This window comes from Oryx dammah, unplaced genomic scaffold, assembly GCF_014754425.2.
Source record: "Oryx dammah isolate SB20612 unplaced genomic scaffold, SCBI_Odam_1.1 HiC_scaffold_26, whole genome shotgun sequence".
In the NCBI taxonomy this organism is placed as follows: Eukaryota; Metazoa; Chordata; class Mammalia; order Artiodactyla; family Bovidae; genus Oryx; species Oryx dammah.
The window spans coordinates 22,219,735-22,233,793 of NW_024070210.1; the positions used below are offsets into that span (position 1 = coordinate 22,219,735).

At 50.4% G+C, this 14,059-nt stretch overlaps 1 protein-coding gene across 3 annotated transcripts in view; it reads left to right on the forward strand.

Annotated features, from left to right (window-relative positions):
- The window catches only part of ACTN1 (actinin alpha 1), a 97,413-nt gene that overhangs the window by 47,583 nt on the left and 35,771 nt on the right, over window positions 1–14,059 (forward strand). For all 3 annotated transcript variants that reach the window (XM_040226215.1, XM_040226217.1, XM_040226216.1), the window contains exons 2-3: window positions 6,413–6,527; window positions 10,763–10,882. In XM_040226215.1, coding sequence (XP_040082149.1) covers window positions 6,413–6,527; window positions 10,763–10,882 — 235 coding nt within the window. The remainder of the gene's footprint in view (window positions 1–6,412; window positions 6,528–10,762; window positions 10,883–14,059) is intronic.

The window sequence follows — 14,059 nt, forward strand, 5'->3', positions numbered from 1 at the left end:
GCCAGCTCTACTGATGGTCCATCAACTCAAGACGCTCTCTGCCAGTGCTGACTGGAATCTCTCTGGGTGATGTTTTCGCTTCATAGTGACTAGTTTCCCATGACATGCCACAAGATTCAGTTCACCCGTCTGCCCTTCACACCTGCACCTGAAATCCCCATTGTCGTGGTGGAGCAGAAAGTATGTGGGGCTGGGAGTCAGGAGGCCAGGTTGTGAACATACCCCAGCTGTGTGGCTTAGGAAAAATCACTCACCCTCTCTGGTCCACGTGTCCCAGTTGTAAAGTGAGGGTTTGGCTCTGATGTGCCAAGCATTTCTTCCAGCTCTAATGTTCTTTGATGACATGTGTTGAATAGCATGAACTTGTAATAATTATCTCTAATTATTGTGGTAACAGTAATGAGAGGTAATTATGGAGCAGCCCCTGTGTTCCAGACCTTCTTTTCAATGTTTTAAGAGGATTGTCTCAGGAAATTCTCCACCAACCTCGTGCTGTTATTACTCCATTTTACAGACAAGCGCCTTGAGGCAGAGACACCTTGAATCGCTTGTCTGAGGTTATCACCTGGCTAGAAATGGATGAGCTGGGGTTTACCTTGTCTTCTTCAGAGTGATTGAATCCTTCCAGTCTTTTGGATTCCTGCTCTGTGGAGTGATTTTTATTTTCAATTAAAAAATAAATTTTTTTTTGGCCGCACTGTGTGGCTTATGGGATCTTAGTTTCCCAGCCAGAGATTGAACCCATGCCCTCAGCAGTGAAAGAGCGGAGTCCCTCCAGGGGTTCCCTCTGTGGAGCGATCTTAAGCAAGTCCTGTGACCTTCCTGTGCTCAGCATCTTGTGTTTCCCTCCTCCTACCAAGGTCACGACCCTAAATACCACTTGACTTCAAAAGCTCAGCCCCTGACTCATGCTTATGGGGTAATCCTCTGTACCCCAGACCCCAGCTGGGTGTGATTATTCAGACACCTTTTAGAATCTAAAATTTAGTCAGTAATGATGGTAGTGACTACTACGTGCATACTTAATATATTTCAAACCACATTAGTATTAATATTATAAGTAATAAAAATTAACAACTTAGTATGTTAATATTGGCTTTTCCTTTTTTTTTTTTTTTTGTGGTAAGATACACTGTATTGTTTAATCTTTGTTGCAGTCCTATCTGGAAGATGCTATTGTCCCCCATTTACAGATGTGAAAACTGAGGCTCAAAAAGGCCTGTGGGGCTAAAGTCACATTCTAGTGCATCTGCTGGGAGGGATTGGGGGCAGGAGGAGAAGGGGATGACGGAGGATGAGATAGCTGGATGGCATCACTGACTCGATGGACGTGAATCTGAGTGAACTCTGGGAGTTGGTGATGGACAGGGAGGCCTGGCGTGCTGTGATTCATGGCGTCACAGAGAGTTGGACACGACTGAGCGACGGAACTGAACTGAACTGAGTACATCTGAGCTGGGAAGTAGGGAAAGCATGTTCTCGAAAGCCATTTGCCTTATTTTAAGAAAATATTGCCAGGGAATCCAGTGGTTAGGACTCGGTGCTTTCATTGCCAGGGGCCTGGGTTTGATCCCTGATCAAGGAACTAAAATCCCACCAGCCACATGACTCGGCCCCACCCCATCCCCCCTGCTGCAAAAAAAGGAGATATATGGACAGGATACTTGTTAAAGATGTAATGGAAAGCCCTTAGAGGATCTCGTGTGAAAGCAGGATTGTGAGAGCCAGCAGAGAATGTAGACAGAGTTGCTTCTCTCCCCATCATCTCCATGGGCCTTGACTCAGCTCCTGCGTCCCATACTCCCCCACCCCCCCGTTGGAGCCGGGCCAGGGCGTTTGCAGCCTTGAACTACAGTGCTGGATAGTTACCTTCTTTGTCTCCTAAAATCACCTTCATGCCAGATTATACGTGGGCAGATGCTTCCAGGTCAGTGAGAAGCTGAGCAGGGGTCCTCTGCCAGCCCCTCCCTTTCTGTCCAACGTCCTCTGAGGCTGTGCAGTGGGGCTGGAGGTGGGTGAAGGATGAGAAGGGAGTGAGCCCCGCTGTAGCTCTGGCTGCCCTTCCAGCATGGAGCCCAGGCCCTTTCCCTAAGACCTGAGCTGTCTGCACACCCGATCTCATTCTACAGCAAAGCAGGTCCTGGTAAAGTCTATCAGCTCCTATTTCCTTTGTCCAAGACAAAGCACGGACCCCCTGACAGAACTCTTGGAGCAAGGGGAACCTTGGATGGGGCAGGGGCTGGTTGGGAGTGAGGCAGCAAGATGCCATCTGCCTTTATTTGAAGTCAGGATGGATTGTAACCCTACTGGGGCAGCCCTGCTTGCCACGCTGGGACATCTGGGCTGGAGGCCGTGGGGCCAGGGTCTCTAGCATAGGTGTCCCCTGTGGCTGGTGGCTTTTCCTCCTGCCCAGGGGCGGGTGCCTCCCTCAGTCATAATTTGAGAGCTGGGGCTTCAGGACCAGGGCCTCCCCATGCCAGAGGACGGTGTCTGTGTGGTGAGCAGGGAGGACCTCACTCCTGACTCTGTTGTTTCCTCTCCTGGGGCCCTGTCAGCCTCCTCTGATGGGGATCCACAAGGCCACGGTCAAAGTCATAGGCTTTCTGCCCCAACAGCGCACTTTTAGCCCTCTTCCCATAACACATTAGGGGGCCAGTTCAATAAAAGAGTCCTCAGACACAAGGTGTCATCCTGGGGACATGGAGCATTACTTGCACGGATGGAACCCAGGATCGAGCTGGGTGGCTGGAGGAGGGAGGAGGGTGTGAGCTGGGAGCACACAGGGCTGAGTCCTCCGAGGCCTGTCCCCGGGGAGGTTCTGGAACAGCTAATTTTCTCCTTCCTCTGATCATTTATTGAGCATGTTCTAAGTGGCAAGCACTTTGTAGATGTCTTCCAGTTAATCCACCTGATATTTATAAAGTGCCGATGCTTCCGCTATTTTGCAGCTGAGGGACCTGAGGTTTGGGAGGCGAGTCTGCAGCTCACGGCTGGTAAAGAGTGGACCTGAGTGCTAAACCATATCTGGTTCCCCCCAGGTGCATGTTTTTGATCACTGAGTTTTTGTTTCCTCTGTGGCCCGCGCTTCGAGCTGGGTGCTGCTTGTTGGGGAGGCGCTCAGAGGCCCCTTCCTGGCAGTCACCCTATTGGGGTCAGGACGGGGCCTTGGGGTCTTAGCCAAGTGTGGCCCCCTGTGGCCTCAGAGGAAGGCCTTTGTGGGAAGGAGTCTGGGCCTCCAGAGCTCCAGGACTGGCTTCTCCAGGAACTGGGGCTGGCTGCTTTCAACAGCACTTTTCCTCTTGCAAAAGCGGTATCTTTTTATCTCTTCCTCCTTCCTCTCACCCCATCCCCTCTCCACAACTGGGTGGTAAACAGTGAGATTTCACAGTCTCCCTGACTGTGAGGGTGCTGGCGATTCCCACCAGGACCCCGGCACCACTGGACCTGAAACTCTGTCTGAGCTGCCGGGGTGATCCACTTCCTGTCAAGTCAGCAGAAAACCCAAGGCAGAAGCTGAAGGTGGGCCTGGGAGGGAGATGAGGGGAAGGTACTGTGGAAATGCAAGATGGTGGTAAATGACCCACCCTCGTCCACATAGAGTGTAGTGACACCAAGTGCATATATGGACACGTGGCATCTGGGAGAGAACAAGGAACCACAAACAAAATTACACTTATTGCAAAGATTTAAAAATTCTTTAATGTTTTTTTGCATCAAAAAATATACAGCAAAATGGAAAGAAAAACTAAGTAGCCTCTCATCCCCTGCTAGGTTTGCAGTGCCAGCACGAGAGGAAGGGAACCCAGTGAATACTCTGTTTTTTTTCTTTATTAAAATTATTTATTTGGCTGTGCTAAGTCTTAGTTGCAGGACCTTTGATCTTCACTGCAGCATGTGGGATCTAGTTCCCTGACCAGGGATTGAACCTGGGCCCCCCGCATTGGGAGTGTGGAATCTTAGCTGCTGGACCACTAGGGACGTCCTATAGATACTCTTTCCTGTCCTGCTGCATCTTCTTTCCTCTGAGCCAGAGACTTCCTGGGGGTCCCTGAGTGAGCTGCCAGTCCCTTGCCCTGATACCTTTCAGGTGTGGCTGGATCTTCCTGGACCCTCTCGCTTTGTATTGCTTCCTCACTTGCTCCTTCACTCACTCAGTGGTCTCATTTTTACATCCACCAGAGTGTCTGTTGCACAGGGCAAGGATTTTTGTTATTTTGCTCGGTGCTGCATCTGTTACTCTCTGCTCTGAGACTCTAGGGTGAACACTTGAGTCCAGGTGTGAAGCTGACCAGCGGCCACCTTGCAGGGGGATTAGAGCAATGATGGAGGAGATGCAGGGTGTCAGGGGCTGACACATCACCCCATGTGGTGGGTGCCTATCTGGAAGGCTTTCTGGAGGAGGTGATGTCTTAGCCCAGTCTTAGAAGAAGAGTGTGAGTTGGTCAAGCCTGATATAGAGGACACTCCAGCTGAGGAGTCAGTGTGCGTCTCCTGTCCACCTTCAGCCTGTGAGTCAGGTTCATCAAACTCTGGGACAGCCCATACATCCCTCTTGCCTATCATGGGAGTGGGCTTGCCTATAGAGTGGAGATGTGTTTGCAGGGAGAGAAAAGAGTATCCTGTGTGGCTAAGTGCCTAGGGAAATATGATTTAAGAATGAGGCCTGGACCTTCCTGGTGGTCCAGTGGATAAGAATCCGCCTGTCAGTGCAGGAGACCTGGGTTCAATCCCTGGTCTCAGAAGATGTCACATGCCTCGAGGCAGCTAAGCCCATGTGCCACAACTGCTGAGCCCCATGCTGCAACTACTGAAGGCTGTGTGCCCTAGAGCTGGCAGTAAGAAGTCCACAGCCCTCAACTAGGGAGTAGTCCCCGCTTATCACAGCTAGAGAAAGCCGGTGCACAGCAGCAAAGACCTAGCAGAGCCATGCATAAATAAATTAAAAAATAACAAAAAAGGAATGAGGCCCAATGTTGGGGGGAATGTCGTAACACTCCTTTCTCCTCCTTCTGTGACTGCTATCTCTGCTTCTTGCGCCAGGCTGTTCAACTCTTGCTTATAAACCTGCTCAGCTGTTTGTTCTGCCCGGTCCTCACTGGTGTGGCATCCTCCTCCTGCCCATTTTCGCCACTTCACTTTGGAGTTCCCCAGGGCAAGAGGAAGTGGTGGTGGGGGTCATGAGTCCGGTGACCTTTCCAAAGAGGAGGAGTATTTCTAGTGTGGATGCTGCTGTTTGGATGAATAGCTCACTCTCACCATTGCCACTTGGCAGCGTGGGTGGGGAGAGACCTGGCTGGCCCTGCTGGGGGTGACTGAATGTTGGCTCTTGAGCCCCTGTGTAATTGAGAGTACCATTTGGTGCAGAGAAGTCTTGAGTCACCAAAGCATAGTTTGGATGTAAAGCAGGAAAGCTCTTCTCTCTGATTGTGAGCTGGGGAGAGGCACTTGCCTGGGTTTTATTTGGATGGGCGAGTGAAACTGAAGCGCACACTTTTTATTTCTCGTATTTGTTGAGCCACCCTCTTCCTTGAGTGAGCCACCAGGAGGTGCTTTTGGCCTGGGACAGCTTGGTTGGTGACCTGCCTGGTCATCTGCTTAAGACAGAAGCTTCAAGGTTGCTGTTCTCTCCCCACAGATTAGAAAATTACAGTGATGATGATCTTTCATTTAGTCTCCTTACAGTCCCTTTTAAAAATTCTTGCTCATACTTTTGCAGTTTAAGGTGCCTCCACCTCCCACCTCCAGTACACACACATATACCATGGGATACTTACCTTTCTCTCTCCTTATCCAGACATTATTCCTCTGAACTCTGTCCCCAGTAAACCTGATTAATGCTCTTCATTAGCTAGCTGCCAAGTGGGCAAGGATTTAATAAATTTATTTACCCTAAGGTGTTAATGAGGCTTAATGTTTTACCTCTGGGATACTCCACCTTGTAACTGTGAAGATCGGTACTAAGCTTTAAAATCTAAGAGGTAAACTGCCAAGAACAGAATCATACCACTTCTAAATGTAGGTGGGGATAATGGTTTTGGAAGAAGGTCGGGAGGGTGTACTTTAAAAGGAGAGTGCTGCTTTGTCCATCCCACTGTGCCCACCTGTGCTGCTGGCCCTGCAGGGCGACCCCTCAGCTATTGCCCTGTGATGAGGTGAAGGAGATTGTGTGGGGAAGTGATGCTGAGAGGTTTTATGGGCTCCACTGAGGGCTCTTTCTTGCCCTCTTTGACCCCGTCAGATGTCTTAACCAACAAGAATGACAACACCAGCCCACTCGGCATCTTGCACAAAACAGCCAGGAAAATGACATGAGGCAGCCAGGTCCTGCGGACACAGTGAGGCTCGTGAGAGCCTCAGAGACCTTGCGGCTTGTGGGAGAGCCTGACCACTTGCTCTTCTTTCCTTCCTGCAGACGTTTACAGCATGGTGCAACTCCCACCTCCGGAAGGCAGGAACACAGATCGAGAACATCGAGGAGGACTTCCGGGACGGCCTGAAGCTGATGCTACTGCTGGAGGTCATCTCAGGTGAGCTGGACCCCTGGTCTTGGGAGTGCCAGGGCAAAGGTGATGCCAGATGGGCAGGGTCACCATGGCCTAGGATCAGACACTGCCCACTGGGCTTTGCCCCTTTGGGAATGCTTCCCTGACACCTCTGCTTCTGCTCCATCTTTGGTTGGGGCTAGCTTTGGAGCTTTTGAAAAAGTGGGAGATGGCGTGTGATTTTGGACCCCGAGACTGAGTTTGGGCTTGGCTCTGCTGCTGACTGTCTGTGTGTCCTTGGACAAGTCACTGCCTTTCTGCCTCAGCATCCTCATTTGCATAAAGAGCGGTCTGAAGGTGGGTCTCTGGGGTCTCTTCTCCAAGGCTAGAATTCTTTGGTTAGGAAAGCAACCACATCTGACCGTCTCCAAATGCTGGCTCCTCTGCTGCCTGTCCACCTGTATCAAGGTGACCCTAGTTCCTTCTCCGGCCCACAGTTTGGGATTTGGATGTCCAGATATCTGGAGGAACAGCTCCTCTCTCCAATGCCTATCTCCACTTTCTTATAAATACCTTTCCTCCACCATCCCTTAAGGGTTGGAGGTCCTTGAGATTCTAGCTTTGGCTTACGCATTGGGCAATCTTAGCTGCTTTCTTCACTTTATCTTCTATCTTGATGCCAGTGAGTCCTAGACTGGGGTCAGTACAGCCCTCTCCTTGGAGCCTCCTCTTAAATCCTGAATTGCAGTGGGCATCTCCACCCATTTGTGCCCCAGGCTTCAATACTGTGTACCACGCCTGGCCCTTGCAAACCTCTTTTTCCTCCTACAGTCTTCATCTTATTCTTCTAAGCCTCATTCAGGAATCTTATTTAAGTTTCATCCATTCTGTTTTCTTCTCCTGTTCTTCTTTGACCTCTGCTGCGCAGATACTGTGCCTGCATCAGCTTTCACCTAGATGATGTCCAGAGGCCTTTGACCCCTCCTCCCAGCTCCCCCTTCTCACTGGCCTCCATCACCCACACGTAGCCAGAGGGTCCATCTAATAGCCCAAATAAGGTTGCACTGTTCCCTGCTTGAAACTTTTCAGTGCCTCCCTGGGGCTTTGTACCTGCAGCTCACATTCCTTAACATAGCTAGCAGAATCCTTCATGAGCTGGCACCTGCTTTGTTTTCGACTAACTGTTCCCCAAAAGGTGTCAGACTTCAGACTCTGTGCCACAGGAAACCATGCAGCCCTCTCCACGTGTGTGTCTCCCTGCTCTCTGTTTTTGGTGCTTTTGCACAAATTCTGGCTGGCTTCTCTGCCCCTCAGTGCTATAAAATATTTCCACTGCAGGTGGGGGTAGGGGGTGTGTGTGTGTTCAAATATACATAACTTAAAATTTACCGTTTGGGCCATTTTAAAATGTGCACAGAGGCACTGAGTACCTTCACATTGTTGTGCAGCCGTCATCACCAATACTCATCTCCAGACTTTTTCATCATTCCACACCGAGATGCCATGCCGTCATTAAATGCCAACCCGCCATCTCCTCCCCCCAGCCCCTGCCCACCACCATTCTACATTCTCTCTCTGTGAACTTGGTTGTTCTAGGTTTCTCATATTAGTGCAGTCCTGTAGTATTTGTCCTTTTGTGACTGACTGACTTCGTTTAGCATAAGGTGCTCATGGTTCCTCCATAAAGTAGCGTGTACCAGAATCTCCTTCCTTTTTACGACCAGACAATATTCCACTGTGTACATATGTTCCACATTTTCTTTATAGTCATCTGTCATTCACACTTGAGTCGTTTCCACACTGTGGGTATTGTGAGTAATACTGCAAAGAACATGGATATACAGATACTGTGTAAGTCTCTGCTTCCACTTCTCTTGGGTATGTACCCAGAAGTGGAACTGTTGGATCCTAGGGTAATTCTGTGTTGAATTTTTTCAGGAACTGCCATATGTTTTCCTCTAACTGCCTTTTATTTATTTTTTTTAAGTTTTAAATGTATTTTTTAAATTGAAGGGTAATTGCTTTACAGAATTGAGTTGGTTTCTGCCAAGCATCAACATGAATCAGCCATATGTATACATATGTCCCCTCCCTCTTGAACCTTCCTCCCATCTCCTGCCCCATCCCACTCCTCGGGGTTGTTACAGAACTCTAAATGCCTTTTAGAATGTCCTTCTTGCCTCTTCCTCCAACATTTCTTAGTTTAAGCAAATCTGACATTGTTCTTTCTCATTTTTTAAAAACTCAGTTTGGGCATCTCCTCCAGGAAGGCTTCCCTGACCGCCACCCTCCCTATGCCTGCTTTGAGTGCCTGCCCTGCTCTGGGCCTCTGGAACACACCGCTGATCCCTCTAGCACATCATCTGCCACATACGTAGCGGGGTCATTTCTGGCTCGTGTGTTTCCTCCCCACTGCACACCTGGCCCCGGAGGGCAGGGACAAACTCGTCCATGTCCCAGGTGCTCAGATCTATATGCTTGGCAGGTAGGGGATGCTCAGGAAATACTAGAGTGACTGAACGCCCAGCTGGGCTTTCTGGATACCTACCAGATGCTTGCACTGAACAAGCCTGTGCACGTCTGTGAGGCGGCTCTTCTGTTTCCTGGGGTGGGGAGAGACTGTCATCGAGACGATGCCTTCTCCTCCTTGAGTGTCTCTGGAGATGGTTAGGATGACAGGAAAAGGAAGGGAGGTCCCCCCCTCTGCAAGGGGACCTCTGCCGCCTGTAGAGGTCCTCCGAGTGTGGTCCCTGGACCACCCGGCAGAATCAGCAGGACTACTTAGCCACATGTGGGTTCCTAGACCTCCAAAGTCAGAAACTCAGGAGGAAGGGGAAGGGGGCCAGACGCCTACAGTCAGTAGGTTCTCCAGGTGATTTTGTGTAGACCGAAGTCCCAGGACTTTGCTACCTCCCTTGTCTTGGAGGAGTCCTGTTCTAGCCAGTGAATGTAGCTGGCAGTCAGGCTGACGAGCTCAGGCTTAGCAGGACCTAAAGGCTGGGGCTCTAGTTGGAGCAGCCCTCGCGGGGGAGGCGGGGAGTGGCACATAAGGTACTGCCTCCATCCCACCTATTGGAAGGGAGCCCTGGGGCGTCTCATCTGCCCAGGGGGCAGTAGGGTACCTTCCCAGAGAGGGTGGGCTGTGGCTACAGCTTTGGGAAAGCCACACGTGGAAAGTCTTGATTTAATAATAAAAACCCAGCTGGGCTTCCCTGGATGCTGCCAGGCCAAGTGACATCTGTAGCAGGAAGTCTGTCCTGTGGAAGTCGGGTGGCGGGGCCTTGGGGAGGGGGGCTCCCTGGAGAAGTGCTGCTCTTGACAGGATGAGCATGGCCCAGCATCAGGGCCACCATGCCCCTTGGGATCGCTCAGTCAGGCTGTCGATGTGCTCAGAAGTGGGGTGGAGAGGGTGCCGCTGGGCTGGGCTGGAGACTGCGGTGGGTGTAAGGTCCTGAGTTCGAGGATGGTGGTTCTCAGACCTCTCAGAGACTGAAAGCTGTGCGCCCCTTCCTCAGGTCTGGGCACACGTTGCACGTATACATTTTTCAGGTGGCTTCAGGGGATCCCTGGACACCTCCTTCCTGTGCTCTGAGCAGGGTATTTGGAGAACCAGCTCATCAACCCCTGCTTCCCTGAAGCTTCTGACCATAAACCCTGAACAGCAGAAGCTCCTGTGTGGGAAGCAGGGGTCAGGGAAATGGCTGCTGAGTGAGGGTGGAGCGTTGACCTGGAGCTGAGCTGAGAAATGGACATGAGCTGTGGCTCTCAAATGAGAGAGGGGCTCTGTGGGCAACACACATGGAGCTTTCCCCAAATACCCTAGCGTGACCCACACATTCTCCGGATCAAAGCAGTCTAGGCTAGGGGTTCAGGGCCTTTGCAGATGCTGTTCTTCTGCCTTGATTGCCGTTCCCTGCAGTCTGGGTCTGCCGGCCTCCCACGAAGAGGCCTCCCCTGCCCACCTCACAGCTCGTTCACCCTCCTACCTGCCCTCCTCCTCTGCAGTCTCTTTGAAAGCATTTGTTTTAAGCGTTTCTCCTTTTTGGCTTTTTGTTCATTTGTGTATGTTGCTGTATGCTGAAGGTCTATCTCTCCTCCTGGACTGTAAGTCCATGAAGGCAGCAAGCTGCTTTGTTCACCCCTGTATTCCTAGCACACAGCCAAGTCCTTTGACATATGCTCAGGGCTTAATACAGACTTGTTGAGTGGCTGCAAGCAGTTTAGAGCTGAGAAGTAGGAGAACAGTTTCACTTCCCCTTCCTCCCTCTCCGTCTGTTCAGGTGAACGTCTGGCCAAGCCCGAGAGGGGCAAAATGAGGGTACACAAGATCTCCAACGTCAACAAGGCCCTGGACTTCATAGCCAGCAAGGGGGTCAAGCTGGTGTCCATAGGAGCTGAAGGTGAGTAGGGCCTGCCCCCTGGCTGCCCCCTACCCCCGTCCCACCCCTCTGCATCCAGCCGGATTTTCTGCCCCCACCTCTTGGTTCTCTTGGCCTTTTCTAGCCTGACTCCTAGACCCACACATCCATGGGCGCATTTGGAAATAGGGCTCCCAGCACGTGGCTAGCCAGTGGATCCTTCATGTAAAAACATCACTTTCCGTCTAGTCTCTGCACCTTGATGACCTCGACCTCAACCCCCCACCCCCTCTCACCCCCAACCCGCCGCTGAATCCTAGCACTGTGGGATCCGTGGGATCTGCGTGTGTGGAATGCCACCTCCCCCTTCTGCAGGCCTGGCTGTGCTCCCCTGTCCTGAGCACAGATCTTTGCAGTCTGGGGAGAGTGCATGGACATTGGTGCGTACAGGGAGCCCCTGCAGGATGGCTGTCCAGAAGGCTTTAGGAACTTTTTTTTTTTTTGGCCACACTGTGAGACATGAGGGATCTTAGTTCCCGGACCAGGGATCAAACCCGTGTCCCCTGCCTTGGAAGCATAAAATCTTAACTGCTGGACTACCAGGGAAGTCCCAGGAATATTCTTAATAACATTTCCCTGCAGAGCAGCTTCTTGAATTTTTTCCCTTTTACTTAAAAAAAATTTGTTATATACCTGAAACTAACACCAGATTGTAAATCAGCTATACTTCAATCTTTAAAAATTGTTTAAAGTTCAGTTTAAACCATTATTAGCATGTTCTTAATGGTTAGAAGGAGGTGGCACAGTTTCTTGTGTGCGGTTCTGAAGGACTTGGAGAGGGTCAAGGTGATTAGAATAAAGTATCATAACCAGGCCCCATGAGGACTGTGTCCCATGGATTCATCAATGGATTGGGCACCTCTGTGGTGCCAGAGATTAAAAGGTGAGTAATATACAGTCTCCATTCATTTATTGTAGATATAACCTTGACTGTGATTACTGATCACTTGTTCTGCAGCAGGCACTGTGTTAAACGCCTTTGTACCAGTGATCTCATTTCATCCTCGCCATAGCCCTAAGAGATGACTTGAATTGTTATCCCCATTTTACAAAAAGAAAACATGTGCCTAATGAAGATTAGCTTGTCTAAAGTCCCGTCTTCAGCAAGTGGTAAAGCCGGAACTCAAATCCAGGTCAGAGTGACACTAGAGGAATGCCCCAGAGGGTGGCCTTTCCTTACAGAGGGTGCGGGGTGTTGTTCCAGTAAATCCATAGCAGCTGATCTTTTTCTCTGGTTGATGATCTCAAAGTCCTCCTCCTTTTTTTTGAAAATTGAGGGATTTGATGTAGCAAAATCAAACTGAGAAACTTGAGCACAGGGGCTGGCAAACTACAGTCCGTCGGGTCAAACCTGGCTGACCCAGGCTTTTGTAAATATTGGAACACTGGCACACCCATTTGTTTACATATTATTGGCTGCCTTCCTGCTGCAGGCAGAATTGAATAATTGTGTCAGAGACCATATCCCCGCAAAGCTGAAAATATTTCCTATCAGGCCCTTTACGGGAAAAGCTTGCTGACCCTTGCCTTATCAGGGACTCAGGCTAGCACTTGAGGTCATTGTGGGTGGTGCCTTCTGGGTCCCATCCCCTGAGCTGTGAGGCAGAGATCCTGTCTCCTGCATCCTTGTGGCCCCAGCTCCCAGCAGCATGCTGCACACAGTCAGTGCTCAGTAAATGTTTGACGGCCTCGTGTACAGCAGGGTACCGAAGAAGAAAAGAATTGTTTGTTCTCTTAGGGAGGAATCAAGACTTGGCAGAAAAAGTTTCAGCTAAGCAGGGATGGGAAGCCAAAGAAATTACCACTCTGGTGGTCTGCTACAAGCTCAGATGCCCCTGGGGCAGGGAGGTAGAGGATGTGTGAGGTGGGCCAGATGTGTGAGGTGGGTGACAGTAGGGATGAGTGGGGAGTGGGGAGAAGTGGGAAAAGCACGTTCTAAGCGGGGCAGCTGCTGTGTAGATCTAACCAATTGTTGCTGAGTGGGAATACATATCCAGTGTTGCCAGATGTTCTGATTTTTTCAAAAGAAGCCAGAAATCCAGATTTTTATAAAGGAGAATGTAACAACTACCATAATATATATATAGGGACAGAGAGAGTCCCAGGCGGTGCTAGTGGTGAAGAACCCGCCTGCCAGTGCAGGTGACAGGAGAGATTGGGTTTGATCCCTGGGTCTGGAAGATCCCCTGGAGAAGGGAATGGCTTCCCACTCCAGGATTCTTGCCTGCAGAATCCCATGGACAGAGGAGCCCAGTGGGTTACAGTCCATGGGGTCGCAAAGAGTCAGACACAACTGAAGTGACCTAGTGTGTAGTGTTAGTCGCTGCATTGCAGGCAGATTCTTTACCATCTGAACCACCAGGGAAGCGTGTGTGTGTGTGTGTGTGTGTGTCTGTCTGTCTGTCTGTCTGTCTGTCTCTGTGTCTGTCTGTCTGTCTCTGTGTGTGTCTGTGTGTGTGTTGTGTGTGTGTGTGTCTGTGTGTCTGTGTGTGTATGTCTGTGTGTGTGTGTCTGTGTGTGTGTTGTGTGTGTGTGTGTGTCTGTCTGTCTCTGTGTGTGTCTGTTGTGTGTGTGTCTGTGTGTGTGTCTGTGTGTGTATGTCTGTGTGTGTGTGTGTCTGTGTGTGTGTTGTGTGTGTGTGTGTGTATGTATTGTGTGTGTGTCTGTGTGTGTCACTGAATACCAAAGGGGAGGAAGAAAGAAGATAGGCAAGAAGAGTACTCGCTGAGGTCCAGATCTGCGGCTGGCCAGACAGAACAGAATGCTCTAACAGGCTTGTAGTATCACCAGCCGTATTTTACAGTCAAGGAAGCGAAGGCTCAGAGGAGTTGCTAGATAGAAGTGTGTAGTATGTTGACCACAGGCTCTGGGCCAGATGGCTTCCATTTGGCAGAACACAGATTAAACCCCGGGGGTTTGGACTCCAGAGCTGAGGTCTAAACCTCTCCAATCACCAGGGCACTGCTGCCTCTCTGCAGGGGTCCAGGACAGAACCTTCACGTCTGATTTTCCTCAGCTGTGAAGTGGCGGGTCACACTAGCTGTGTGGTCTCAACAGAGGGGTAAGGAGCACAGCCAGACAGGGGCATAACCACCACCTCTGTTCTCCCAGGAGGTCACTTAACCTAGCTGGCTGGGAGTTTTCTAGTTCCCTTGACAC